This window comes from Diachasma alloeum, unplaced genomic scaffold (assembly GCF_001412515.2).
Source record: "Diachasma alloeum isolate Michigan unplaced genomic scaffold, Dall2.0 Dall_scaffold_00213, whole genome shotgun sequence".
Lineage (NCBI taxonomy): Eukaryota > Metazoa > Arthropoda > Insecta > Hymenoptera > Braconidae > Diachasma > Diachasma alloeum.
The window spans coordinates 1,401,835-1,429,344 of NW_021680378.1; the positions used below are offsets into that span (position 1 = coordinate 1,401,835).

General features: G+C 37.4%; 8 protein-coding genes across 9 annotated transcripts in view; all 8 read right to left on the reverse strand.

Annotated features, from left to right (window-relative positions):
* LOC107037058 (odorant receptor 59b-like) overlaps positions 1–3,567 on the reverse strand; it is a 6,152-nt gene extending 2,585 nt beyond the window's left edge. Inside the window, exons 1-5 of one of the 2 annotated variants that reach the window (XM_015255378.1) lie at positions 3,495–3,567; positions 2,941–3,219; positions 2,145–2,282; positions 1,740–2,094; positions 1,574–1,673 (exon numbers count right to left, since the gene is read on the reverse strand). In XM_015255378.1, coding sequence (XP_015110864.1) covers positions 1,574–1,673; positions 1,740–2,094; positions 2,145–2,282; positions 2,941–3,219; positions 3,495–3,567 — 945 coding nt within the window. Of the gene's footprint in view, positions 1–1,573; positions 1,674–1,739; positions 2,095–2,122; positions 2,283–2,940; positions 3,220–3,494 lie in introns of both variants that reach the window. The other variant, XM_029126036.1, reaches the window with a different exon arrangement.
* A 360-nt stretch (positions 3,568–3,927) lies between these two features.
* Positions 3,928–6,033, reverse strand: LOC107037012 (odorant receptor 47b). The gene is made up of 7 exons (XM_015255318.1): positions 5,942–6,033; positions 5,541–5,819; positions 5,328–5,478; positions 4,918–5,256; positions 4,654–4,753; positions 4,317–4,580; positions 3,928–4,247 (listed from the first exon to the last, which is right to left on the reverse strand). The coding sequence occupies exons 1-7, from the start codon at positions 6,030–6,032 to the stop codon at positions 4,197–4,199; spliced, it is 1,275 nt and encodes a 424-aa protein (XP_015110804.1). The 5' UTR covers position 6,033; the 3' UTR covers positions 3,928–4,196.
* A 408-nt stretch (positions 6,034–6,441) lies between these two features.
* On the reverse strand, positions 6,442–8,449 carry LOC107037009 (odorant receptor coreceptor). Its single transcript, XM_015255316.2, has 7 exons — positions 8,345–8,449; positions 7,975–8,253; positions 7,674–7,824; positions 7,261–7,605; positions 7,094–7,193; positions 6,640–6,903; positions 6,442–6,567 (listed from the first exon to the last, which is right to left on the reverse strand). Exons 1-7 carry the CDS (start codon positions 8,442–8,444, stop codon positions 6,514–6,516), a joined length of 1,293 nt encoding a protein of 430 aa, XP_015110802.1. The 5' UTR covers positions 8,445–8,449; the 3' UTR covers positions 6,442–6,513.
* Positions 8,450–10,002: 1,553 nt separating this feature from the next.
* LOC107036995 lies at positions 10,003–11,798 on the reverse strand. Its single transcript, XM_015255302.1, is given in 7 exon segments — positions 10,003–10,058; positions 10,129–10,390; positions 10,464–10,638; positions 10,756–10,968; positions 11,048–11,198; positions 11,361–11,639; positions 11,735–11,798. Coding segments are annotated over 7 exon segments (1,200 nt in total).
* A 473-nt stretch (positions 11,799–12,271) lies between these two features.
* Positions 12,272–14,807, reverse strand: LOC107037008. Its single transcript, XM_015255315.1, has 7 exons — positions 14,709–14,807; positions 13,762–14,043; positions 13,516–13,666; positions 13,092–13,430; positions 12,896–12,995; positions 12,538–12,804; positions 12,272–12,464 (listed from the first exon to the last, which is right to left on the reverse strand). The coding sequence occupies exons 1-7, from the start codon at positions 14,800–14,802 to the stop codon at positions 12,411–12,413; spliced, it is 1,287 nt and encodes a 428-aa protein (XP_015110801.1). The 5' UTR covers positions 14,803–14,807; the 3' UTR covers positions 12,272–12,410.
* Positions 14,808–15,543: 736 nt separating this feature from the next.
* LOC107037010 (odorant receptor 33b) lies at positions 15,544–18,313 on the reverse strand. Its single transcript, XM_015255317.1, has 7 exons — positions 18,218–18,313; positions 17,878–18,156; positions 17,243–17,393; positions 16,837–17,169; positions 16,644–16,740; positions 16,316–16,579; positions 15,544–15,617 (listed from the first exon to the last, which is right to left on the reverse strand). The coding sequence occupies exons 1-7, from the start codon at positions 18,288–18,290 to the stop codon at positions 15,567–15,569; spliced, it is 1,248 nt and encodes a 415-aa protein (XP_015110803.1). The 5' UTR covers positions 18,291–18,313; the 3' UTR covers positions 15,544–15,566.
* Positions 18,314–19,067: 754 nt separating this feature from the next.
* LOC107037041 (odorant receptor 33c) lies at positions 19,068–21,331 on the reverse strand. The gene is made up of 7 exons (XM_015255360.1): positions 21,012–21,331; positions 20,534–20,815; positions 20,289–20,439; positions 19,862–20,200; positions 19,646–19,745; positions 19,297–19,563; positions 19,068–19,220 (listed from the first exon to the last, which is right to left on the reverse strand). The coding sequence occupies exons 1-7, from the start codon at positions 21,103–21,105 to the stop codon at positions 19,167–19,169; spliced, it is 1,287 nt and encodes a 428-aa protein (XP_015110846.1). The 5' UTR covers positions 21,106–21,331; the 3' UTR covers positions 19,068–19,166.
* Positions 21,332–22,728: 1,397 nt separating this feature from the next.
* LOC107037131 lies at positions 22,729–26,643 on the reverse strand. The gene is made up of 7 exons (XM_015255515.1): positions 26,545–26,643; positions 26,013–26,207; positions 24,911–25,061; positions 23,626–23,958; positions 23,442–23,541; positions 23,088–23,360; positions 22,729–23,015 (listed from the first exon to the last, which is right to left on the reverse strand). The coding sequence occupies exons 1-7, from the start codon at positions 26,615–26,617 to the stop codon at positions 22,959–22,961; spliced, it is 1,182 nt and encodes a 393-aa protein (XP_015111001.1). The 5' UTR covers positions 26,618–26,643; the 3' UTR covers positions 22,729–22,958.
* Between the last annotated feature and the right edge of the window lie 867 nt (positions 26,644–27,510).

Here is a 27,510-nt window from a genome sequence, read left to right on the forward strand (position 1 = left end):
GGGGTGCAACTATAATACCACCTACCTCTTCCCTTTATGAGAGGGAGGTATAATTTTATATAATTAAATCTTCAGAACGGACACTTGAGTGATTCAAATTTAACCGAATCGTTATTAGTAGCATCAAGTAGTTATAATCCGGACTTGAAGAAACAGGCTCTATCCATGGTGGCTCAAAATTCCCATTAATTTTTTTCGCATAGAGAAATGGGGAGCACAGTGAGACATTTATCATATACTTGAATTTTCAATAGCTCGGTTTAATGCAAAATATTATTTTTCATCTCGACTTTTTCCCCATTTCTCCAGTGTCTTTCCTATTATCCTTCCCTCCCAATCTCCTTTCCCTTCCTGATGGAAGATGCCTACCACCTTCCCGTAGTTTCCATTGAGCAGCACGAAAAATGCTGGCCAAGAGTAGGGAAAAAATTTATTCCATTAAATTTATCCTTGTTCAATTTTGTCTGAAAATTATTAAAAAGCTTGGAAATGTAAAGATTTCATGTACATGGAAAATGTCTGTATGTGCCTATGTCGGCTTGTGTGTATGTATGTATTGTTTTACGGATGTACAAGAACAATTATGAGAATATATTTTCATTTCAATCGAAATATGGATGTCTATTTTATTCTTTTTTATATTGGCATTTTTTTCGGTTGCGCGCACTGTATATTTTTTTTCTTAGCGCGCCAATAGTTAGAGACCCTGCTGCTTGATGCGTTCCGTGCGCAGAGACATGACACCCCCCACTCAGACCCTATGCAGATCCTCATAATTGGAGTGCAATGAAGTTTATGGCCGGTTACTCTCGACTACCTGGAGGTTGCCCATCCCTGGTATAGAGATCAATGCATGGGTTTAGTTGTCGAGTATCACCGAACGCCTCACGGAACCACTCGATATGAGCGAACCACACGACTTTACTGGCGCCACAAGAAAATCTCACTCGCTCCTCGTCCGAGCTCAATAAACAGTAGATTATGTCATCAGGCAATAAAAGTATTATCTGGCGAATGTGGCTTTATAATTCGAGCCGAAGGCGAGGATTATACTCACATTCGTCAGATAATACTTTTATCGCCGTGTGACATACGATATTTTATGTCATTGGGCCCAAAAACCGCGATCGAACCGAGCGAAGTGGTAAAGCTCGGTTCGATCGCGGTTTATCGGGCCTAATGACAAATATTTTTTTATAATTTATTGAAACATGCTAGACGGTTTTTATTGACCCCAGAGGAAAGAGGGATAGAGGCAATCAAAAAGTTTCAGTCCCAAATCTCAATTTTCTGACTATGTTCCCTCTACTCTGAAAATTTTTGCAAGAGAAAGTCATATAGCGCGAGTGCTGACGGGTTAAAAACAATTAAATCTCAGGGGAATTTTCTGAGCACCCCAGTATTTTCTATTTTCGGCAGAAGTTTTATTTTTGAGTTTCCATGGACAAACGGACTAGATTGACTAGACTACTATTTCAACCCGATGAAATTGCTACTGAGGTAATATGGGATGGAAGTGAACGTGAGAGTGATCATTTATTTGTATTTTACGAAAGAGTGTCAAATGACTGACCAAAACCATCTGTAATAGGGGGACGGTGATGAGTAGCAAACTGATGAGTAACTGGGGTAGAAGAACATTGTCATAAATGTTTTTGAATAGCTGAGAAATCCTGAAAGAAGATTGAGTAAAACACTTGAGTTCCACATTCTCATAAAATGTTTATGAGTAAAATTACCTTAAAATTTGTTGATGGAGTTTGATACAATTAATAAGCTGTTCATTTGGATTCAGAGATAATGATTCATCACTGATTTTCCTTTCAACATATTCAAAATGAACGACATCTGAATCCTCATTATTTTCGGCATCATCACGAATTTTACACGTTGTCATGTGACATCGTTCCAACCGAAAATTCAGTATCTTAAATTGGCCCTTGACATTTATCATGACGGACATAATGAAAGCATTGTGAATAACGGCAATTAGGCCAAGAACAACGAAATATATGTAGTCTATAACAAAAGCTACCCAGAAATTCGTAAGTATTAAGGAATATTTCATCGGTGCAACTCTAAAAATTGGAAGACACGAGTTGAATGCATTTCGTGAATGAACAGAATCCAAGAGTTGAAAATTATTCCCACTTCATAATCAGCTTCACAGAAAATAGCGTAGTATGAAAATATGAAGTATGGGATTACAGCGAAGCCAATGGACATGGTGAATGTTTTGGACGTTCTCAATCCGTTTGCGAGCACTCTGTTTCGATAGTGTGCTGGAAAAAAATAATAAAAATTATAATTCAATTCGGTGGCGTGTCTTTTCAAATAGGCAACCTTTCAACTACGATGTTCTAAGTACAACATGTCAACTAACTGTATTTAGACTACTACAGTTGTAATAATTAGCAGAAATTTTTTCGTTCTTTTTTTTCTTGTTGCAGTGTAATAAATAAACCTAGCCTAATCAATGCAACAACTACTCATTTTTTCCGAAAACCCTTTGTAAAAGACTCCTAATTCAGTAGCGAAGTGGTAGTACGGTACAAGTCAATTTTGACTGTTCACCAGTTTTCAATGAATATCTCGGAATCTGAGGAGGATAGCAAAATTTTTGTTATAACCTTATTTGTAGAGCCGATTGAGAGGTACAACAAATGTAATTACGAAAATTTCGCTATCTCCCTTAGAATCCCAAATATTCCTCAAATACTCAACTGGGATAAGTCGACTTAAAGCGTTTTACCACTTCGCTACTGAATTCAATAATAACTCAGTACTAATGATTTGTTATCATTTCGTATGGTTTATTCCTTCTGTATGAATTTTTAAACTCCAATATTTTGATCGTTGATGTTTTAAAAAAATTTGAGATAGATTCTCCGAAATGTCACCCAGTTGAAGAGACATGCATATACTCAGTAACATTCTCACTAATTTCTTCAGTGCCAGGTAAGTATCTTTCCCAATTGAATGATCCAGCCAATTTCCACACTTCGACTCGATGAGATAAGAAGGCAATATATATGATGATATTAGCGGTTATCACACAGAACAACGAAAATTGTTGAAGGAATTGTAGTGAATTCTCGGCATTTATCAGTAGCACGATTGTGTTCATCAGTCTCATAGCCATTATTACATTGACTACATATGCCCAATAAGCTTGATAAATCCAGTACTTGAGTCCCTTTTTGTAGGGGTTCCATACGCCTAGATCATCATTAATATTCATTGGACATCTGACAATGGAATTCAGGTGCTGTGAAATAGTTCAAGTCATCATATGACATCAGATTAATTACAGAATCATCTTGTGGATAAATTGTTTAGGAAAATCGTCAGAGGACAGTTTCTGGAAACCACTTCTTTCATTCTTCCATTCAGAGATCACTCCATAATGAAGAAATATTTAATGTCTAATTTGAACCATTTCCGTATTATGCAGCGAAATGCAAGAATTAATGAATTCGTTGAATTATTTTTACCGAGAAAGCTCAAACACTTCAAGCTGAAGTGCAAATAACTTTTGTCTATCGGAAAAATATTATTCTTTTCCATGTCGAATGTCGGAGCGATCCTGCGTTGTCCAGATGTTCTGTAATACTGCGCCAGGAACTACAATTTATTATTCTGCATCGCGTGATTCTTTGACGAAAGCTATGCAACGTTATAAGTGAACTAATGGTTCCTCGCAATTATTTTATGAATAATACACGTCTTTGCTATGAATGAAGAATGATAGTGATGAATAATACATAGCAATGCTTCATAATGCATGTTAGCTGATGTGCTGCTCAGCACTTCGCTGTGACAAAGTTGACAGTTGGGAGCCGATGAATAATGAGTCTACAGATAATGAGTAAAGCTGGTCCATTGTTATAGCTACCATAGAAGAAGCATCAAATACAATAGGTGAGATTCACTCAATATAACTCCAATATACCTCATGTAAAGTGCCTCAACAATCCCTCAAAAGCGTCAACTTTGAACCACTCTAAACTCAGCGAATTACATTCATCAACTATGCTTTCAATTTACTAATGACATTCGGAAAATATAAATTATACTACAGTGATAAACGGATGACATATTGGAGTTGTTGAAATAATTTAAGACAGTATTAGTAGAGGATGATGAGAAATCTTTCAGCCTAAGCGACGACTAGAGTTCCAACGTGAAGTAACTCATCAAGCTGTATTTTTCAGGACCGTTGATGCTGAATATCCCTTAGTGAGAATCTGTAACGAGGAACTTTTTTCAAAATTTCAGGCATGACAAGATGAAGGAACAACTGATGAGTTTCCTACATTTTTGAAGGTCTCGGCTGACAGATCAACAAGACCACCGGCACTGACAATCAGAGGATTCTTGATGGCACCGAGAAATATTTTCACATTATTTCGAAATGTTGTGTCCCGATAATACCAGTGTGAAGCGTACAGTGAATAACTCGTTTTCTCACTCTCAACCAGAATGATGTTACCACCCCAACAGAACGCCAGTAGTTGAAGTATACAAGCGATCAAGAATACAAGGGCACCCACTGAATCACTGAGATTTCCTTGTTGACCCTGGAAAATCAAATCACGGCTTAATGACAGTAGTCACATGCCGGTGATGATTAGCTCCAGACATAGTGCGGACCAGTATCATTTGCAGAGCAGACATGGAGACCAAAAGCAAACTTATGAGCAGCTGCGGCAGAAGTGCTTTGTCGTATATTGTTCTGAACGTATTCAGCATCCTAAAGAGAAAATCAGTTCTGATTACAGGGGAATTCATCCTACTTGACCGATCTTCAAAATTCTGATCTTGCACGAGGAGAAACAAACTGTTTCAAATAATGATTATGTAATAATTGCTGTCTATTCGTTTCCATGCACACATAAATAAAAATATGAGAAATACTTGATAATATGTTGATGAAATCTGATGCAGTTGATGAGCTCGGCATTTGGATCGAGAGCCACTGATTTATCATGCATCTCCCTCTCAACGGATTCAAAATGAATCAATTTTGATTGTTCATGGTTTTTATAGTCATCAGAGAGCTCGAAAATCTCGATGTGACATTTCTCCAACCGAAAATTCAGAATTTCCAATTGCGCCGTTATGTTTATCATCAATGCCATGATAAAAGCATCGTGAGTAACAGCTATCAGTCCAAGCCAAGTAAATGTTATGTAATCGCAGATAAAGGCCACCCAGAAATTGGTCAGTATGAAGCAATACTTTAATGGAACGGTTCTAAAAAATTAAAGCTCCATTGGAATATCCTCAGGTGAGTCATTGCATGACGAATATGATTTGGGGCTTACCGTATAGGTAGCTTTTCAAGTTTATACTCGGAGTAGCCAAGAGCAGCATAGTAATAGAAACAGTAGTACAAAATGACAGCTATTACTATAGCGATGGTGAATGTTTTCGATGCGCTCAGAGAGTTCGTGAGTACTTTGTTACGAAATTGTGCTGCAATGAGATCATAAGATTAGATGATCGAACTTCCCCCAGTTAATTAACATTTGACGTGCTTATTTCTTCTGTTCCAGCCAAGTGTCTGTCCCAATTGAATGCACTGCAAAGCTCCAACACTTGCTGTCGATGAAATATGTAAGCTATGTACTTGATGGTATCAGCAGCTTCGACCGCAAGCAACGAGAACTCTTGGAGGAATTGGGTTGTGTCCTCAGCGCTGATTCCTCGGACAAGTATTGCTGTGAGTCTCATCACCATGATCACAATAATCACGTACCACTCGTAAATCTTGTAAATCCAGTGTTTGTATCCTTCTTCCCAAGGATTCCATATACCTGAATGATCATGAATGTTCTTAAACCTATTATTGCTAGGAGCCGCGATAGGCACCAGAGATAGGACAACGCCGTGGGGCGAGCCTGATACTCATAACAGATTAATTACAGAATTATTTTACCCATCACAGATAAAACGTTGAGATTGAAGTATAAATAACTCTTGTCTATCGGGAAGACATTCTCTCTCATGTTAGATTTCGTATTACTCATGTTGTCTTAGAAGACTTCACAGTACTAAGCTTACAACTTTCATTTATTATTCCGCATTGCGTGTCTCTTCGATAATATCAAAGTACCTTTAGAGAGGAAAAAGTTTTTTTTTTTCAACCTCACTCAGCTATTCAATATGAATATTCAACTGACGGAGAATGCGCATACTCCACTATGCATGGGATAAGTATTTTCAGTTCGACTCGCATGTGGGAGGTGCGCTGTGGGACCAAGAAATTATTTTCAGTCTGTGATCCGTTGACGGAAATTCTATCTGAGATCTATTGAGTGTTCAGAATTCCTCCGGGAAAATCATCCACGAGCATTGCTTCATTATTTTTTGGACAGAACATCAATTTTTATTTTTGCTGATCTGATTTTAAATACAACATATGATAGGAGTGTTGGACATATCATGATTGCTAATTGATCCTATGGAATAAGATGACTACGACTATGAATTGTAATGCGGTGGAATCCCTTAACCGCTAACATTCTGCAATACCGCTGCTCCTGAGTATCCCTTTGTAAGTAGCTGTAAAATATATTCACTCATAATCAAAAAATACTAACGCGGTGAGTAATGAATGAGTGAATAAATATTCACATTTTTGAATGTCTCAGCTGACAGATCAACAAGACCACCAGCACTGACTATCATGGGATTTCTAACAGCACCGAGAAATATTTTCATATTCTTCCGAAATGTGATGTCCATGTCGTACCAGTGTGATGCGTGCAATGAACTGCCTGTTCTGTCGCTCTCGACTAGGACGAAATTACCACCGAAACAGAATGCTAATAATTGGAGCAAGACGCAGAACAGAAAGGCCATTGCAATTATTGAATCCAAAAGATTCCCTTGTTGACCCTTGGAAAATAATTCGATAAATATTGTACGTAGAGAGCAGCAGGAAAATTGTTCAACCCATTGAATGACCTCACTCTTCGCCATTTTGTGGTAGTGCGGACTAACGCAAGACGGCGGCCCCTCTCCGGTGGAGCGATCCCGAGATGGTTAGGTCATTGAATGAGTTGGAGCAGTGCATGAAAATACCGACCAATATCATTTGTAATAGTAGCAAAGTAATTAATAACAAACTTGTGAACAGCTGGGGCAGAAGTGCTTTGTCAAAAATAGTCCCAAATAGTTTCAACATTCTAAAGAAGACGTGAATGAAATTATTGGTATGAATTAATTATCCGGTAATGATTATGTGGTCATTACCTTTTGATGTGTTGATGAAATTTTATACAATTGATGAGCTCCTCATTCGGATCAACAACTGGATTATCAACCGAAGATATTCCGGATTGTGCTTCGAAGTATTCAAATGAGGTATGGGAACTTTCGTAATACTCTTCATCATCATTGAGCACGTAAGTTGTCAAGTGACATCTTTCCAATCGATAATTGAGTATTTCCAATTGTGCAGTCATGTTTATCAGTACCGCCATTATGAGAGCATCCTCGCAGACAGCCAGCAGACCCAGCCAGGTGCATGTGAACCAATCGAAAATGAAAGCCATCCAGAAATTTGATGTTATAAAACAGTATTTAAGAGGTACGGATCTAAAAAAATGACAGCAATATGGTGGATTCTGAAAACCAAAAGAGTTCAGAACAGCCGGATACACTACCCCACAGGCAATTTTTCCACTTTGTAATCAGAATGAGTCAAAATGGAGTAGTAGTAGAATGGATAGTATTCTACGAGAGCTATCATGATCGCAATGGTGAATGTTCTAGAGGCACTCAGAGCTTTGGTAACCACTTTATTCCTGTAATGCTCTGAATAAAGTCCATAACAATTATTTTTAATTTCTTTTGTATTCAACACGAACAGTAACAATCATTAATTAATTTATGGGATTGTTTTTCGGGTTTGCGTCGAAACGTCGATGTAGCTTCATTATACGATTTTTAATCGACAATACTTACTGAATCGTTCTGCCCCGGGCAGATGCCTCTCCCAATTAAATGCCTCAGACAACTCGATCACTTCTTTCTCATGAACTACGAGAGCGATATACTTGAGTGTATCAACGAGTTCCACCGCGAGGAGCGAGAACTCATTGAGCAATGTTGCGGCATCTTCAGCTATGAGTGTTCTCACCAACAGGGTCATCAGTCTTGCTGCCATCACCACAGTAATTACATAAGTCCAATAACCCTGGTAAATCCAGTACTTGAGTCCCTTCTTGTATGGGTTCCATATGCCTAAATAATTATGAACATTCATTTGTCGTGCAACAATTTTAGGAGTTGTGTTATCCTTATTGCGCGCAATTTGGTGATTTGTTTTTTTTACCGAGTATCGTCAACCACTTGAAATTGAAGGCTAAATAACTTTTGGTCAGTGGAAAGACGTGGTTTTGTTTCACGGTAAGTTCCGTAGTAGTAGGGCTCATGTCTGATCAAGATGTTCAGTAGTATTGAGACTCCGGCTGTCATCTATTATTCTGGGTTTAGGTTCCCACTTATAGGGAGAATCGTCGATCACGCTGATAAATTTTTTATAACCCACCAATGCATGAGATATGAGTCAACTCAACTATGTACAACTGGTATTTCGAACTCGTTTCAGCTGGAGTGGGGAAACGCAGCTACTGCGGCGCAGTGATCAATCATAGATCGATGAACATCTAGTTTTTGGTTCGACACGGAGGGTGAAGTATGAGAGAAATTCTAGTGCTTGGCTTCGGAGGACATATGTGCGAGTGGAAGATCACCACAAGCATGGAAAAATCTAATGGATTTCATTGAACGTCTATTGAAAATTCTATGGGTGATTTTTTATTATTTATAAGTGCCATGAGGTTGAAACAGGAGATATTATTTTTCCCTTCGTGTCGATACAATTTTCCTTGCTCTCAGAGGTCTCACGAGCTGCTTTAGGGAATTATTTCAAGTTATTTGTCGAACATTAATTTATTTATCATAAGTCATTATTGTCATTTATTCAATTTGTCCATATTTTGTATTGTTTTTTCCAAGTGTTTTTATATTGTGGGAAAGGGTCGATTTCCAAGACCATTTTTGAGGTTCCTGTTGAATAAACCAAGAGTATTAGTCGACGTAAAACAGTGAGTAACTATTTATTAATATTCTTGCCTAATTTCCTTCTCTCTCTGTCGAATCTCTCCAGTTTTGGGTCTCCCAACTTACACTCCCTGAGCTTGCCCGGTGGCTTGGCGCAGTGGGTAAGTTCATTGCCTCACATGCGAAAGGTTCCGAGTTCAAATCCCGGCCGGGTAGAATTGTGCGATCTAACCATTTAAAGTCTTGATCATCATCACAGTATACCCTAACCGGGTCGAAGCGATGTAAAATAACGATAAAAAAAACTCCCTGAGCTAAGTCGGGAAAACGTTGTTAGTTAACGATAAACTTACTGGCGCCCAATCAATTATTAATATAGTCGAACAAAATTAGTGAATTAAGAGATTTTCTTGAGCCCTGGCAGCCCTTGACTCAGGCCGCGCCAGGTGTAGGCCTTCAGCCAATTCACATTTTTGCAGTCAAATTTATTAATCCAGTCGAATATTCATTTGGAAATAAAAGGCCTGTCTGAAGGAAATCCCTGATTCTCTTCAGTATTGGATAAGGACTGGTGCGGATTTGGTCATGAGTGAATAAACAGTGGAGATCTCTCCGACTTTTCATCGTCTATTCATTTCCAACCTGTATTCCCAAAGGTGAGGATATGTTTAGCGTTCATCTATTTTCTATGAATTCCGGGAGCTGATAGACTCGTAGGTAATCGTCATCAATTAATCATCACTGATCAAATTATTTTGTACTATTGAATCATATTTATTAGTGAATTTTCTCCAGAATAAGTGTAAATGAGTTGTCGTAGAGAAATCGTGTTTGTCAATGTCTTTAGATTCACATATTCAGAAATCATCGTCGCATTTATATTATCTACTTATTCGGGCTAAAGGTGAGTATGAAAATTATATCTGATCAATCACTGACATTCTTCAACACTGCCACTCCCGAGTATGCTTTTGTGAGAATCTGTAATCAAGAAATATCATCAGCCGAAACCAAAATGGCCATTAACTATTAAAGCATATGAGAAATTCATATTTTTGAAGGTTTCAGCTGTCAAATTTACGACACCACCTGCACTGACTATCAAGAGATTCCTGACAGCTCCAAGGAATATCTTGAGATTATTCCGAAATATTCGGTCCTTGTTGTACCAGTGTACTGCATAGAGTGAATAACTCGTCTTGACACTCTCGACTAAGATATAATTACCAACGCAGCAGAAGGCTAGTAATTGAAATGTTACCAGAATCAAAAATCCACATGCTATGAGGGAATTGGTGAGATTTCCTTGCTGACCCTTGAAGGAAATTCAGAAAAGCTGTCAATACTAGAAAATCAGTGAGGCTCTTCTAGAGTGTGATGATATTGACCAAAATCATTTGTAACCCAGATATAGTGATTAATAATAAACTATTGAGTAGCTGGGGCAGAAGAACTTTGTTGTACATGTTTTTGAAGATGTTCACCATCCTGAAAAGGAAATTCATGGAAAGACAATATATTTTACTTGTTACAAGAATGTAACAAGTAAAATGAAGGGCTAGACTTGCTTTTATCTTGCAGAAACCATCAACACATTATACTTCATACAAATGAATAAGTCAGGTGACTTGATGATGCGTGAGAAAACATTAGTTGATAAATCGTAGATCAATTTACCACTGTTTATCATTGGTGATAGTAAATGTAGTCATGTGACAGTTTTCCAATCGAAAATTGAGTAGTCTCAATTGGGCTGTTATATTAATCACCACTGACATAATGATCGAGTCATGACAAACGGCAACCAATCCGAGGGAAGTGAATGTCACATAATCGCATATGAAAGCCACCTAGAAATTACTCAATATGAAAAAATATCTCAAAGGTGTGGATCTGGAGAGGAATGAGCAAGTCAACATAACTCGGTCTAAGGGTTCGTGATCATGTGGAGGAATACAGACAAATACATTACCTGATGGCCAAATTGTCCACTTTATAATCTGACTGACACAGCGTCATATAGAAGTCCAATGTGAAGTATTGTATCAGAGCAATGATGATGATGATGGTGAATTTTTTGGACGCACTCAAGGAATTTGTGAGCACTTCGTTCCGGTATTGTGCTGAAAGACGATAAAATTATGACGAATTGACATTTGACTTTCAACCTTTTGCCTTTGATAGTTGCGACCAGATATCTGACTCTCAATATTTCCCGTAATATTTGACACTGTGAAAAAAATTGAACTGTTGCTATTTTCCACGAACCCCAGTGATCAACATACTTATCTGTCTCATAGTTAACAACTGTCTCTCCCAGTTGAACGTCTTGGATAACTCCAGCACTTCAATTCGATGAATCAGGAAAGCAATTCCTTTAAGACTGTCAGCTGCCTCAACAGCCCGGAATGAGAAGTCCTGGAGTAATTGAGATGCACTTTTACCCGTGATTGCTCGGACTGCTAGGCCCAGAACTCTCGTTATCATCACTGCACTAACGAAGTACGTCGAGTAGATCCCATACAGCCAGTACTTGAGCCCTTCTTCATACGGGTTCCATATACCTGAATCATCATCATTCTTTCAATGTCTCGTGATAACATCTTGTGGTAACGTAGAGAAGAACTATTATTGCATGGTAGACAAGACATAAAATTACGAATTCTACATAAAATTATCGGGAAGACCTGCTCTTTTCTCGTGTCAGTTCCTCTGGTACTCATCCTTGTTCGAGATGTTCTTCTATAACTGTCATTTATTATTCTAAGTCGCGTGTTCCCCGCGTAATGTTGCAACCATCTTCGTTTATGCAAGTGTATCGTAATTTTTTTATGATTAGTCGATGAATTAATAATGAAGCTATTTAATTATGTATCGCCCAGCTGGACCTTTGTTTACTCCAGCGGAGAGTGGATACTCAGTTATAAGGAGACATGGCTTCGTGCAACAGTTTACCTATTGTCATTTGGAAATGCCCAATGTATGCAATTTAATATTGTTCACAATACTCCTTGTTTACTTCATTCACCTACTCTGCAGTACCCGGTGATATTACAACGTTCGTCACATAAATATATGAGTGAGCTAAATTGCCTCATATTTATCAAAAATTTCTGCTCATATGGCGGAAAATAACTAAATAACATGGAAGTACATTGTGATATAAATATTTATTTATTATTCATTATGTCAGCAATACAATATACAACTTGAAGGATTAAAATCTGAATACTTCAATTCATCAACTCAAGTTCTTCATAATTAATTCATCAGGTCTGTATGGTGGAGAGTCAACTCATCTACAATTTAACTATCACCATGCTAATCCAATGTCATTAATCCTCCATATTCTGTAGCACTGCAACTCCTGAGTAAGCTTTCGCTAGAATCTGGAAGCAAGAATTTGGATGAGGCGTCGAAGAAAATTTCGGAGTAAGGTAAGTGATCGAGATAGTTGTGTACATTTTTGAAAGTCACAGCTGATAAGTCGAAAAGTCCACCAGCGCTGACGACCAGAGGGTTTCTCACGAGACTGAGAAATATTTTAACATTACTTCGATATACAATGTCTCGATCGTACCACTGAGATGAGTAAATGGCAAAGCTTGTTTTGTCACTCTCAACGAGAATGATGTTGCCACCCCAGCAGAAAGCAAAAAGTTGAAGGACAGCTGAGAGCATGAATCCCAAGGCCACCAGTGTACCATCGAGGCTCCCTCCTTCTTTGATCTAGATGAAATTTCAAACATAAATTATTAGTCATCGAGATGTGAGTCATTTAGTGCGTTCACTTGAAAAAATTATGCTCAGGAATACTGACTAGAATCATTTGTAATCCACAAACAATGATCAATAATAAGCTTATCGATAGTTGAGGTAGAAGTACTTTGTTGTAAATATGTTTGAATATCTCTAATATCCTAAAAAGAAAATTCTATTAGAAATCTGCAAAATCTCTATCGACGATTATCATCAATTATACTGGAATGGCGTCCTTTTTAGTTGAAAAAAAGTACCTTAAAATTTGTTGATGATGTCTGATGCAGTTGATGAGCTCTTCATTAGGATCAAGCGTTACAAATTCATCACTGGACTCCCTCTCAGCGCACTCAAACTGTGTGACCTTGGAATTTTCCTCAATTTCTTCATCAGAACTCTTGATCAAATTCGTCATGGAGCTCTTCTCCACCCGAAAATTGAGTATCTTCAGCTGTCCCATCAGATTTATCAACACCCCCATGATGAAAGCATCATGACAAACTGCATTCAATCCCAGTGATGTGAATATTACAAAATCAATGCTTATGGCCACCCAGTAATTTGTCAGTACGAAACAATATTTCAAGGGTGGTGAACTGTAAAGCAAAACATGGAAATGAATGAATGATTGATCATGTTGCATTAAGAGATCTACTGAATCATGAAAAAAGTATACATTACCCTATTGGCAAGTTGGCGATTTCATAATCCGAGTATTTCCAAATCACGTAGAAGTAAAATATGAAGTATTGGGTAAGGATAATTGCAACAGCAATGGTGAATATCTTTGACGCCATCATCGCTATTGTTAGTACTCTATTCCTATAGTATCCTTGATAAATTTCATGAAATATAATTACGGTCGCATGGTCATTCAATCATTCGAAAGCATTGGGAGCGACATTTGGGATCGAATCATTTACTCACTAACTTGTTCCGTTCCTAAAATGTGTCTCTCCCAATTGAATATACCAAGAATCTCCAACACATCGGACCGATGGAATACGAAAGTCAAACCTTTAGCGGCATCACAGATTAACACAACTAACAGTGAGAACTCTTGAGAGAATTCTGTTGAATTTGTCGTATGGAGTGCTCGCACTAATACGGTTATTATTCTCAATATCATTATCACAACGACGTAGTAGATTGTGTAGGCTTGATAGAGCCAGTACTTGCGGCCTTTCTCCATGGATGGATTCCATATACCTATTGTACATTAAGTCCCGAGCGAGTGGAGTTCGGTTAAATATTGGAATAATACACACGCAACAATTACTAAATAATATTCTTTTATTTTGAATCTAATTCCGCGAAGTTAAAATCAAAATCATTCATTCTGATACAGAAGGTATCAGATCAATGCTGATAATGACTATCGCCACGTTACTGGCCCAGAGACAATAGTCTCTCGAGTATTTATTTCGTAGAGTGACCATGATGTCTCGGCCTCATATCGGCATGGTGTTATGATAACTGAAATTGCTGATGCTGTTGCACTGGCTTACTTTTTATTGCGAATATACGTGTCTTTTAATGCACATATCTGATTTTTTCTGATTTTTATTTACATTTATCAATTTTAGTATTTGATTCTGAAATATGTATCACTTTCATTTGCCCCTATTTCAGAATGCCTTGGGAAATTATAGTCCACTTTTCGGGGCATAACGCCTGAATCATGATAATTTTTCTCAATACATTACATTTCACCAATTTGTGAGTATTAATCATCCAGTACGTGAGTCGATCACTAACATTTTTCCCTTGAGCATCAGCACTCACAGCACTCAAGGATTGATACTCGCACATTGTTCAATTGATATAAAAATATATTCCGTCAACTATGCGATTGTTTATTATAAATATTTTACCGAGACAACTCAAAACATTGAGAGTGAAGTATAAGTAACTCTTATCTATCGGGAAGACATTTTTCTTCTCAACTTTCGATTCTGTACGACCCATGTCTCCTCGAGCTGTTGTACAATACTGACTCCACAGCTGTCATTTATTATTCTGCGGTGAGTATGACTCTCATTACGCGAGACAACTTTCAACCATTGACGTTTTTCAGTTTTAAATTCCTCTGTGAGTTTAAAATGACTTTACAGCCGGTGAGGGGTAATGATACTTGCTTATTCATGATGAAATGGGAGTTGCCTATTCCTCTTCAGAGTGACATTAGTACTGATACCGTGGAGGTGATCGTACTCAAGAACGATTGTGTTGTACGATGTCTGTGTTTTGTAATCTGAAGCATGAGTATTCGTCTTCGGCTCGGCCGCTAACGCCACACGAGTGAAAAATTTCGTCGCAACAGCCCACAAATATACTATTCTAAGAATTGCTCTGCATTCGTAAAGGGGGACTGGCTCGTATACAAAAATTGACCAAATAACAGACATGACAAGTTAAATTACCTGCCGTGCCAGTTCCCTCAGAAACGGGTGTTGATGGAAATCAATATCCTTCGAGCAATAAAGATATGAGTGAGTTTAATTCCTACCTTTTTGAATTAATGCAGCACAGAATAATTCAGTGTAGTCCAACCACATCGTAAAATCAATATCTTTATTGATGAGCTTCACAGCGATACAATTCATAACAGGAGCATGGAGTGGATCGAATATGTTGCTTGATTTGATCACAATTATTTTCAGAAGATTGTCAGAAGCCGGCTTCACTGAACGGGTTCTAAATCGTTCTCATCTTCGAAGCTTCTCACTCCGTCAATTGAAATTTTTTAATACAGCAGCAACCGAATATCCTTTCGAGAGAATCTGCAAAAAAATAACAATTATTGGGGGGAAAATGTCGATGTTGGACCCTCGATTTATTTCAGAAAGGGTTCATTGTAGTTATCCAGACATGATCGAGTGTCTGAAGAGAACGCTGAACTATAAAAAATATATACAGGATGCCCTTTCCCATTCAGGACTACTGAACACCTCCTATGATACTATGCACGCGCAATCCACGCAAAAGTCTTCATTCTTAGTTTTTTTTTATTGTTCTAGAGTGATGCAACCCATCTATTAAGTAATTTTCGAAAGGAAAAAACTGTAAACTACAGATTAAGTTGTTTGAATTTGTAGTTTACAGTCTCTTAGGTATTTATATATCTCGTTTACATATATATTGACCACAAATCAGTTACGTCTGCGAATTTTCTGGTGGTAAAGGACCTACAGCAATTCAAGTTACTTAGACTAATTAGAATCTTAGATCTTTGTTAGTCGTACTTAGAACCGTGCCACAAGATACGATCAAAAGTTTGACTTTCTGCTCAGCAAGAGCAGCTGGGATTATTGGTTAGTCGAATTCTGGCCAAGAAAGCTGCAAGGTGGTAATGATTGTGAGAAAATTGTGAGAACAAGAATTAGGAGCTCTCAATGTTTAAACGAGGGTTCTAGGAAAGGAAAGTCTCACTATCAATATAACCGTCGAATAAAGCAACCGAAATGTAATGTATAAGTACATTTTTAAACGTCTCAGCTGTCAAACCAATGAGACCACCTGCAGTGACTGTGAGGGGATTGCGCACAGCTCCAAGGAATATCTTCAAATTATTCCTAAATACTCTGTCTTCGCTGTACCAATGTGATGCGTAAATCGAATAACTCGTTTTTTCACTTTCCATGAGAATAAAATTACCACCCCAACAAAATGCTAGTAATTGTACCACAACTCCAAAAAGAAATACAGATGCAATGAGGGTATCCGTACTTTTCTGATGTTCTCCCTTGAAATATAATTTGTATATTAAATTTATGCATATAGAATTTCATCGTCTCTACAATACTGACCAGAATCAGTTGTAGCTGAAGTACAGTCATACTCAGACTTATAAAAATTTGCGGCAGAAGTACAATACTGTAAATTGATTTGAATAGCTTCAACATCCTGCAGAGAAAATTAATAGAAGCGACTTCATTCACACAAATTAAAAGGAGAATTATTCAACATATTTTGAGTTACAATCATTGTGAGCAGTATTACCTCATAATTTGTTGATGAAATTTGATGCAGATGATGAGCTCGTCATTTGGTTCGAGAGTCGCAGGTTTATCATGAATCCGTACAACACAATCAAAATGAGTACCTAAATTCGGATGATTGCTGCTATAGTTGTCATTAGACTTATGCGAAGCCTGACGGTATTCCAGTCGAAGATTGAGAATCTTCAATTGCGCTGCTATATTTATCATGACTCCCATCAAGAAAGCGTCTTGAGAAAGAGCAATTACTCCAAGTGCAGTAGCTGATAAATAATCCACAATGAAGACTGGCCAGAATTTGGTGGATACGATCAAGTATTTCATTGGTATGGATCTAAAATGAAAGTTGGTGAGAATAGAATTAATCCAACAGGCAATACAGCAGTTGAAAATTAAATGGATTTTACCCCATGGGAAGCCTCTCCACTTGATGGTCAGATTGCATCAAAGCAGAGTAGAAGTAAAATGCAAAGTATTGTATTCCGGATATCATGATGACGATGGTAAATGTTTTAGATGCAAATAAAGAGTCTCTGAGTACTTGATTCCGTCGGTTTTCTGAATGAAGTTTATTGATAACAAAGATTATTTAAATATCCACAGTATGTGCTTAAAAAATTTCAAGGTTGTTGAGGAAATTTAGCTGCAGAGCATTGTGGTCACCTGATTTGTCTGAGCGCATACTTGGTGCGAGAGGTTACCGCCTCGCCAGATTCTCCCCTTTTTGTAATGATCTCCTCAACAACCCTGAATGTCAAAATATACACAACAAATTGTGTTGAATCAGTCAGAAGCAAGTCCACACTTGATTCCGGCTGATTTCACTTGATTCAAGTCAATTTTTCGGCTTGATTCAAACCAATGATGGTTTGAAACGTTTCTTCTTGAAGTAATTCACTTTTTCACTCATATCAGCTCCAGAATACGGATTGGAGTAGTCCAAGTCACTCGACTAGAAAAATGTCGAAAATCGACTAGAATCACGTCGACGTCGACTTGAATCAGTACCTGTTTATTAGGTGTATTATTAAAATATCCTCACTGAGTTCTTCACCACTCAACATGTGCTTCTCCCAATTGAATAGATTAGACAACTCCGATATCTGTACTCGATGATATATGAAAGCAATACATTTGATTATATCAGCAATTTCGGCAGCGAATATTGAGCTCTCTTGGATGAAAAATAATGGAGTATCAGCAGTAAGTGATCGTGAAAACGTACTCATTGTTCTCATTATGTGAATAACACCTATCATCCACATTGTATAAATTTGATAGAGCCAGTACTTGACACCAATCTCATATGGATTCCACAAACCTGGATTTTTACAATGTGTAGTACGACTCATCAACTAGCTACTCGATTTAAAACATTTTACCCATCAAAGTCATGCACTTGAAATTGAAATATAAATAACTTTGGTCTATCGAAAAGATAGTTTTCATTCCCATATCAACCCCTGAAACACTGATGACTGCTCGAGATATTCTGCAATACTGAGTTTATACCTGTAATTTATTATTCTGCGTCGTGCGTCCCTTTGATATTATCGACTGCAACTTCTAATAGTTGCAACGGTTACATGAATTTCAAATGACTGTGCGACTGATGGAGAATGAGGATGCTCTATTGTGCATTGTATATTTCATATTTGCCTGTTTCACTTCAATAGTTTCTAGGAACTATTTTACAGTCTGTCGAGGGCTGATAGATAGTAGTTTCATAGTAAAGATGAAAGAAAATTAAAGCGATGAGTTTTAGTTTAAATTTGAGATATCAGGTTTTGTGAGCAAGATTGTGAGTGCAAATATTATGAGCTCTCAGAGTCCGCTCAGACGAGGCGGATTGAGTGAAGCGCTCACAACTAGTATAGTTTTAGAGCAAAGTTTATCCAAGTGACGGACATTCGAAGGATAAGTTTGACTAGAAATAGAGAGGATTAGGTTATGTGATAGAAATTGTAAAGACAAGAATTTGGAGTGCTCTAACTCTGCTTACAGGGCTGCTCACACTAAACAGATAGCCCGTAAAGTACATACGAAATATGAGTGCTCAGTGACTGCTGACACGTAACGAATGGAGATCTATATCGCACATCTTGAACAGCACTTCATCCTTTCCACTTTTCTTACTTCGAGTGACATTAATTAATCAGGATTTTGAGTTACATTAATCAGGGTTTTGAGTGACATTAATTACTCAGGGTTTTGAATGGTGAGAAGTTCATGACTCAAAGGTGTCACATTTATTCATTCATTCGTCGTGCAATCGCTCGTAAAGAATTATTTAACCTAAAAGGACACTATTCAAATTCCAATTCAATGCCATTAATCTTGTACATTTTGTAGCACTGCAACTCCTGAATATGCTTTAGCCAAAATCTAGAAACAATAGTTTTCATAAGAAATTTAAAAAAAAATTCATAATGGGATGCGGAATGAATAAAAAATTGTATACATTTTTGAAAGTCACAGCTGACAAGTCAAAGAGGCCACCAGCACTGACAATGAGAGGGTTCCTCACGAGACTGAGGAATATTTTAACATTATTTCGATATACCAGGTCTCGATCATACCACTGGGATGAATAAATGGCAAAACTTGTTTTGTCACTCTCAACGAGGATGATGTTGCCACCCCAACAGAACGCAAAAAGTTGAATGATAGCTGTTATACAGAAAACCACAGCCACCAGTGTACCATCAAGGTTCCCTCCGTCTTTGACCTTGATGAAATTTCAAACAAGAGTGATGAGAAATAAAATATTTATTTTGTTCCTTCGAATAAGCGATGTTGCGAATACTGACAAGGATCATTTGTAATCCACTGATGATGATCAATATCAAGCTAACGGATAATTGAGGTAGAAGTACTATGTTGTATATATGTTTGAATATGTCTAATATCCTGAAAAGAAAATTGCAGTAGACATCATCAATAGTTCGATCAATGATCATGATCAATCCCATTCAAACTTCCAAGTTGAAACGGGGTAATTTATTATTTTAGAAGAAGAAACTTACTTTAGAAGCTGTTGATGATGTCTGATGCAGTTGATGAGCTCTTCATTGGGATCAAGCTTTACAGACTCATCATTGCACTCCCTTTCAACGCACTCAAACTGAGTAAACTTGGAATTCTCCTCGACTTCTTCATCAGAACTTTTGATCAAATTCGTCATGGAGCTCTTCTCTACCCGAAAATTGAGTATCTTCAGCTGTCCCATCAGATTAATCAACACTCCCATGATGAAAGCATCATGGCAAACTGCACTCAATCCCAGGGCAGTGAATATCACAAAATCAATGCCAAGGGCCACCCAGTAGTTTGTCAGTATGAAACAATATTTAAGAGGTGGTGAACTGAAAGTAAAATCAAAAGAATTCTCGCCAAATCAGGAACATTCAATGACAACTTGGCTCTTCCATCAGAATAACATATGTACATTACCCTATCGGCAACTTTTTCACATCATAATCCGAATATTTCCAAATGACGTAGAAATAAAAGAGGAAGTAATTCGTGAGAAAAATTGCAACAGCGATGGTGAATATCTTTGACGCCAGCATCGCTGTCGTTATTACTTTGTTCCTATAGTATTCTAAATAGATTTCACGAAAAATAATTATGCCTTCAATCTCATCCCGTCATGAAAACAATTGGAATTAGAATTTGGGACTTAACCATTTACTTACTAATTTGTTCTGTTCCTAAGATGTGTCGCTCCCAATTGAATATACCAAGAATCGTCAACACTTCAGGTCGATGGAATATAAATGTGAAACCTTTAATGGCATCACAGATTAAAACAGCTAGTAATGAGAATTCTTGAAAGAACTGAGTTGAATTTGTCGAATTGAGTGCCCGCACCAATACAGTTAGTATTCTCAACATCATTATTACAACGCAGTAGTACATAATGTACAGTTGATAGAGCCAGTACTTGCGCCCCTTCTCCTTGTATGGATTCCATATACCTGGATCATGATCATTGTTCTTAATATATTACACCTGATCAACTTGCGAGTGTTAATCATTAAGTGTTGGAGTCGATCACCAAATTTTCCTGGAGCATTAGCACTCACAGCACTCAAGGATTGACACTCATCGTTGTTCACCCGATATAAAAGTATATTTCATTGACGACATGATTTTTTATTATAAATATTTTACCAAGACAGCTTAAAACATTGAGAGTGAAGTATAAATAACTCTTATCTATCGGGAAGACGTTTTTCTTCTCAACTTGCGATTCTTTTCGACTCATGTCTCATCGAGCTGTTGTACAATACTGACTCCGCAGCTGTCATTTATTATTCTGCGTTGAGTGGGGCTTTGATGTGAGACGAGTTTCAAACATGAAACTTCATCAATTTAAAATTCCTGCCTGAATGACTTTAGTCGACAGCGGATAACGATGCTTCATTATTCATGATGCTATGGGGGTTGCCTATTCCGTTTCCGAGTGGCATTTAGTGATGCCATCGAGACTAGTCGAGAATTATTTTAAAGAGATCATCACGGTCTGGAAAAACATCGAAAGTTTTGGAAACGTCGCAATCTCGAAAGACATTGGATTGGTGCATCTCGTCACAATTCCGGGAGGATTTATCTTGCTTGAATCTCGACTTTTTCGGTTTTTTAAGTTCACGAGATGAGACGAGACAGATATTGAGACAAACATATGAAAACAGAAAATACTAAAATTCAGACGTGATGCATACTTCCAAGTTCGTGACGAGGTGCACCGATCTAATGCCTTTGGAGATTACGACCATTCCAAAACTTTCGGTGTTTTTTTAGACCGTGATGATCTTTTCAAAATAATTCTCGTCTAGTCTCGACAGCATCACTAGTGGCATTAGTAATGATGGGATGAAGGTGACCACACTCGAGATGGAAGATAGAATCTCCACGAGTGTAATTTGTGATAAGCAAAAGTGAAATTGAATTTGGATTTAAGAGGGCGGAGACTGGAATATCATGAGGTGATTGTGAAGGGTCAAATGAGGCAAATGTGAACGGTTTAACAAATGAGGTGAATTTTAAGAATTACTAGTTAAGTATCATTGACCAGATATCGCTAGCCAAATACGCTGAGCCTAATGTGACAGGTCCGTTCTCTCTCAAATTGAAGATGAATTGGTACTAAACCACCATGAACCAACCGTATTGTGCGGACCCCCCAGAAAATGCTCCAGCTCATTCACTATTCATGACCCCTCGTTACCGTCGTCAACTTCAGTAAAGTTGTCGACCGGCGTTCAACGCATCGAAAAGCATCGCAGGAAACTTTTTTCTACCGGAAGAGACTTCGTCCGAAAGTTTTTCCCCTCACCGAGGGGACTAAATTACGCGCATTATCGAAATGGTGTAGTCCAACAGCTCTTCCCTCCCGCAGGTTTTCCTCATTCATCACAAAACTTTATTAATATTTTTTTACGGCCTTTCGAGTCCTCATTTTCGAGACTCATTTCAGCACTCTATCCAATCCTATGCATGCGGCAGTGGATTTTACACTGTACCGCATTCGCACTTCTATAGAACACACGAGTAGCATGGGAAACCACAGGAAACCCATGCCGGTACAGGCGATTACTCTATTAGCAACCTCCCGCTCGTCGGAGTCTTCCATTGAAAAATTCGGTTCCACGTTGTATCGAACTCACAACCTTTCGCAGACTAGACTTGTGTCAAGCCCACTCGGCCACCGGCGTCGGTACTTTATTAATATTATCTGGAGTTTAATCTTCACCTGCTCTACAAGCACACACTTCCAAATTTGTGAATAGAAGGAGGCTCCTCATGACGCATGAGAAAAACCAAATGTTGTACTATGATTTCATTATATTGAAACATTATATGAGATTATTTTCAGTCATTTCTTTGCGAACAATATCGAATACCAAGTATCATACTAATCATTGACCGCTGGAGTTCTTAAGTATAACCATGAATGAATACACCTTCATATGGTCCACACGCAGACACTTCCAGATTTGTAAATAGAAAGTAATAGCCTCTTCGTGGCGCATGAGATTTCATTATATTGAAACATTATATGAGATTATTTTCAGTCATTTCTTTTCGAACAGCATCGAATACCAAGTATCATAGTAATCATTGACCGCTGGAGTTCTTAAGTATAGCCATGAAGGAATACGCCTTAGTAAGAATCTGAAACGATGCACAGGATTATTAGCCGCGATACACATGATGGAGTAAAGTATAGGTAAGTTAGTCATATACATTTTTGAATGTATCTTTCGACAAGGCGATGACACCACCGATGCTGATCACGAGGGGCCTCTCTACGAGTGAAAGAAAGAGGGCCAAATTTCCTCTGAATTGTTTGTCATTGTTGTACCACTGCGTATTATAGGCGGAGGAGCTTATCTGCTCACTCTCGATGAGAATGCTATTACCACCTGCGCAGTATATGTATAATTCCAAGGTTGCCCAGGTAACAAATATGAGTGGATGTACCATAGCATGGACATCCTCATCGGTATCATAGTTTGTCTGAAGAGAATTACAGAAAAGGAATTTCAAAAATGGCGTCTTCAACTGATAAATGTTTGTATTTATGTCACTAAGACTTACCAACACCAGTTGACAGCCCATCAATGAAAGGATCAGTAAGCTGCTTAGCAATTGCGGCAGAAGTATGTTGTTATAGATTGATTTGAAGGTAGTGAAGATTCTAGAGAACAAAAAATGAATGATTATGAATTTTTTCCATTTTCTTATGAGTGAGTAACTTATTGGAATAGCTGAACGTATTTACTCCGTCATTTTCTGATGATTCTCGATGCACTTGATGAGCTCCCTATTCGGATCAAGCACCGATACATCTTTTGACATCTGATGACACTCGTAGCTCGTTATTTCCAGATTCTTCTCATCTTCAGGAATGATCAATTCCTCGATAAATGTCTTATGACAATTGCTCAATCTAAAGTTGAGAATTTTCAGTTGGACTGTGATGTAACTCATGACGGCCATCAGAAAGCTGTCATTGATGATTATATTTGCACTTGCAAAATTATGAACAATGTAATCAGCAAGAGCAACAGTTCGACAATTCTCTGCTGAGGAAAATTCTTTCAGCGGTAAATAACTGAAAAAATAATGGGCCTCAATAAACCAATATTGTTAAATACAAGCCATTTAACTGAAACCAAGAGTTTATTGGAGGATTTTGAGGCGAAGGTAATAACTAAAAGAGATATGAAAAGGAGTAACGCGTTCGAGGACCAAGGGCGAAGATGAAAGAATAATGAGTACACTGATAGAATGATTCATTTATTCCAAACGAGATTCGTTAACTATTAACGAATGGTAGAGTTGAATATGACCAAATGAATATTCGTTAATAGTTAACGAATGGTTCACTTGAATGACGAAAATCAAGTCCAACAAGGCTCCTCAAATGTACATTCGTTAACTATTAACGAATAAACATTTAGGGGGACCGAATAGACCCTAACCTTCAACCAAAATCCATTCATTAAGAATAAGTAATCCGTTCTATCAGTGTAAGAAAGAGACGATCACAGGTGAAGGTAGTTGAAAGGGAGGAAAAGCTCAAAATAAATAAAGGTTTATTAAATTAAAAGATAAAATAGACGAAGATAAAATACAAGATGGATGTGTCAAAAATGAGAGGAAAAAAAGTGAGTGAAACAATTGAGAGACGCTAACTTCAAAGGAGAGGTTCAGAGAAAAAAAAAAGTATAAATAATAGAATACAATTGCGGAAATTAGAGATTCGTCGATAATTCATCTATGGATTTCCTGATTGGCCGCCCACCACTGACGCAAGTCACGTTTTACCCCTCTGCGCAATACGTCGGCGCGGCGCAACAACTCTTGACTGCACGACAGAAGAGGGGGTCTCCCTACGAACTGAATCCGAAGGATTCGCAGCCCTGGAGCCGAGATGATAGGGAATCTGCGGTATGATCGTAGGGATCTATTCCTAGGGCCATCGAATCATCCGCTGATCCAGATATTTAAGGTTTTCGATTGGTCGAAAAATTTCTAGACTATGAAACACTATGACTATTTACCTAAGGGGATAATCAGTCAGCGTGCAGTTGGCAACAGTCAATGTAGAGTACAAATCTGCGAACGAATTCATTAGAACAATCCCACTGATAATTAATGTCAGTTTTCTCGATGATGCCGAAGCCTTCGACATCAATACATCTCGGAAATGAGCTGTTTAAAGCAGAAATAAAATGAATTGAGTATATAATACGCGTAAATAAGGATATACTCGCGAACAGGCGCTTCGCGCCTGCCGCTAGATTAGTTTATACTATTCTATTTTATTTTATTTTCTTTCCATTTCCGTCTTCACAATTAGATTAATTTAATTTTATCCATTCTTATTTTTATCATATATATTTTTTTCATTAGTTCATGTTCCTTATATGTTACAACATTGAATGAAGAGGAATTATGTTAAAGGAAAATAAATCGTATTTTTTATGATCGAAACAAACACAAAACAAAAGTCATTCGAAACTTCATTCGGGTAATATAAAAATGTCTCCATGTACACTCGTTTACTAAAGTTCTGAAACAATCTGAACTTGCATCCTATGTATTTTGTTTCAGAACTTAAACGAGTGTAATGTAAACGAGTGTATTCCTGAAAATATTTAAAATCGACTTATTTCGAATAATAAAAGAATACTCGTACTCGAATTCCAAAAATCACGAATTGGAGACTGAAAATTTTTAAAAAGGGATAATAGCTAGAAAATGAAGAAAACTTGTTTGTCTTCATTTCTGTCGGTGGAAAATTGGAATCATTGTTTTCTCTTCGAATATGGGCGGGATATGACTATTTTCGATTTTAATGATCTAATTTTAATGAAAAAAATGAAAAAAAGAAGGCGGAACGAAATTAAAAAAAAAATTTCAATGTCTCCGTAAAGTTTTAAAATCTATTTGATTTTTCTAATATTTTTAATAAATTTCCTAATAGTGGAACAATATCCATAAATTCGATTCCTATCCTTGTTTTTTGATAGAATAAATAGAATAAATGATAGAAATTGAAAATTGGGAACTACAAATTTTATCGGATTATTATTATGTAATGTAATTATGTATCTTATATATCTAGAGGGTATATTGCATTCTTCACTACTGAGTACTCACCCATTTGCGGTGTACACGACAAATGCCTCTCCCAATTGAATAGTCGTGCCAGCAGTAATATTTCAGCTCGAGAATATACGATACTGAATGTTTTAAAAGCCCCAGCAACATGAACAACCACTGATGCAAATGCTTGTGTGAATTCTGGCAATGTACGTGCATCCAGTGTTTGCAATAAGTCAGCTATACATTTAACTGGAAATATTCCATAATTGTAATAAAGTATGTAAATTTCATAGACCCAGTATTTAATCCCTGCATCATACGGATTCCATGCGCCTTGGTAAATTGAAAAGATATTTCAACAATTGCATTATTCACTTGTTATTTAGAGAATGTATTATGCGATTTGAGGATGACAATGACAAAATATCGAGTCAATGGAGCATATTTAAATGACTTTCTTCTGCACTGGAAACTTTAGCGAAAAAATAATCGACTTGTTCTGTTAATTTCGGAATTTTATTCTTTCTACGATGATTGATGCAGTGATAATGCGAATATATGACATGAAAACGGAGTAGGCCCATACCCAGAGCTGCTATGTACTTGAGGTTGAGTGAGATGTAACTTTCGTCTATTGGGAAAACACTTCCCTTAGCCATTTCTCAAGAATAACCTGGATGTGTCCTCCTCGATGGTCTCCAAAACACTGACATTGTCACGGTCATTTATTATTCTACGTTACGCGCCGAGTACGTGGACGAAAAAAACGTGGGCAAAAATAATTCTCAACTTTTGGCATTTCGTCATGAATTCTTTATGAGCCTCTAGTTTTACTGGGTGGAAAATTATTTTCGGGTCATGCATAATAGAGAAAACATCTGCTATTCTTTCGTATTCTTCCGCTTCTGGGAAATTATTTGGATAATATAATATAATATTCGATGGTGGAGAACGAAAATCTTTCGGGGGTAGTTCATGGAGAGCTGTTGTGAGAGTGAAGAAAAAACAGAAAAATTTGAATCAACAAAAAACTTGATAGATTTCAATTTTTTTACTTTTTATTTCCCAGAAAAATGTGGAAAAAGGGTAAAATTTAAAGGTGAGAGCGAAAAAAAAAATACAAAATGTGTTCTTAACTAGCATATTTATTCAATTAATAAACAACAATTAATTCATCCCATTCAGCAGAATTCGTTGTCGATTTGAGATAAGAATTGAACTAAACATCTGTTATTTTTTCGTATCCTTCCGCTTCAGGCAAATTGTTTAAACAGTATGGGGAGGGGAACAGTGAAAAGCGATCGTGAGAGTGAAGAAAAAGCCGAAAAAAACTTGATACACGGAGAGAAAAATTTAATAAAAATTACTAGGAAAAAAACGTAAAAATTACGCTTCGAAAAATAATCCACGAGCGAAGTAAAATTCAATAAAAAGTGGGAAAAATTAACCAGCCGTCTGATGGCTCACCGCTGTGGGAACAACAAGTCGTTCCGTAATTTTTCCCCAACGATTGAGAAATTTTACGGAACGGAACGTAGAAATACCTCACCAA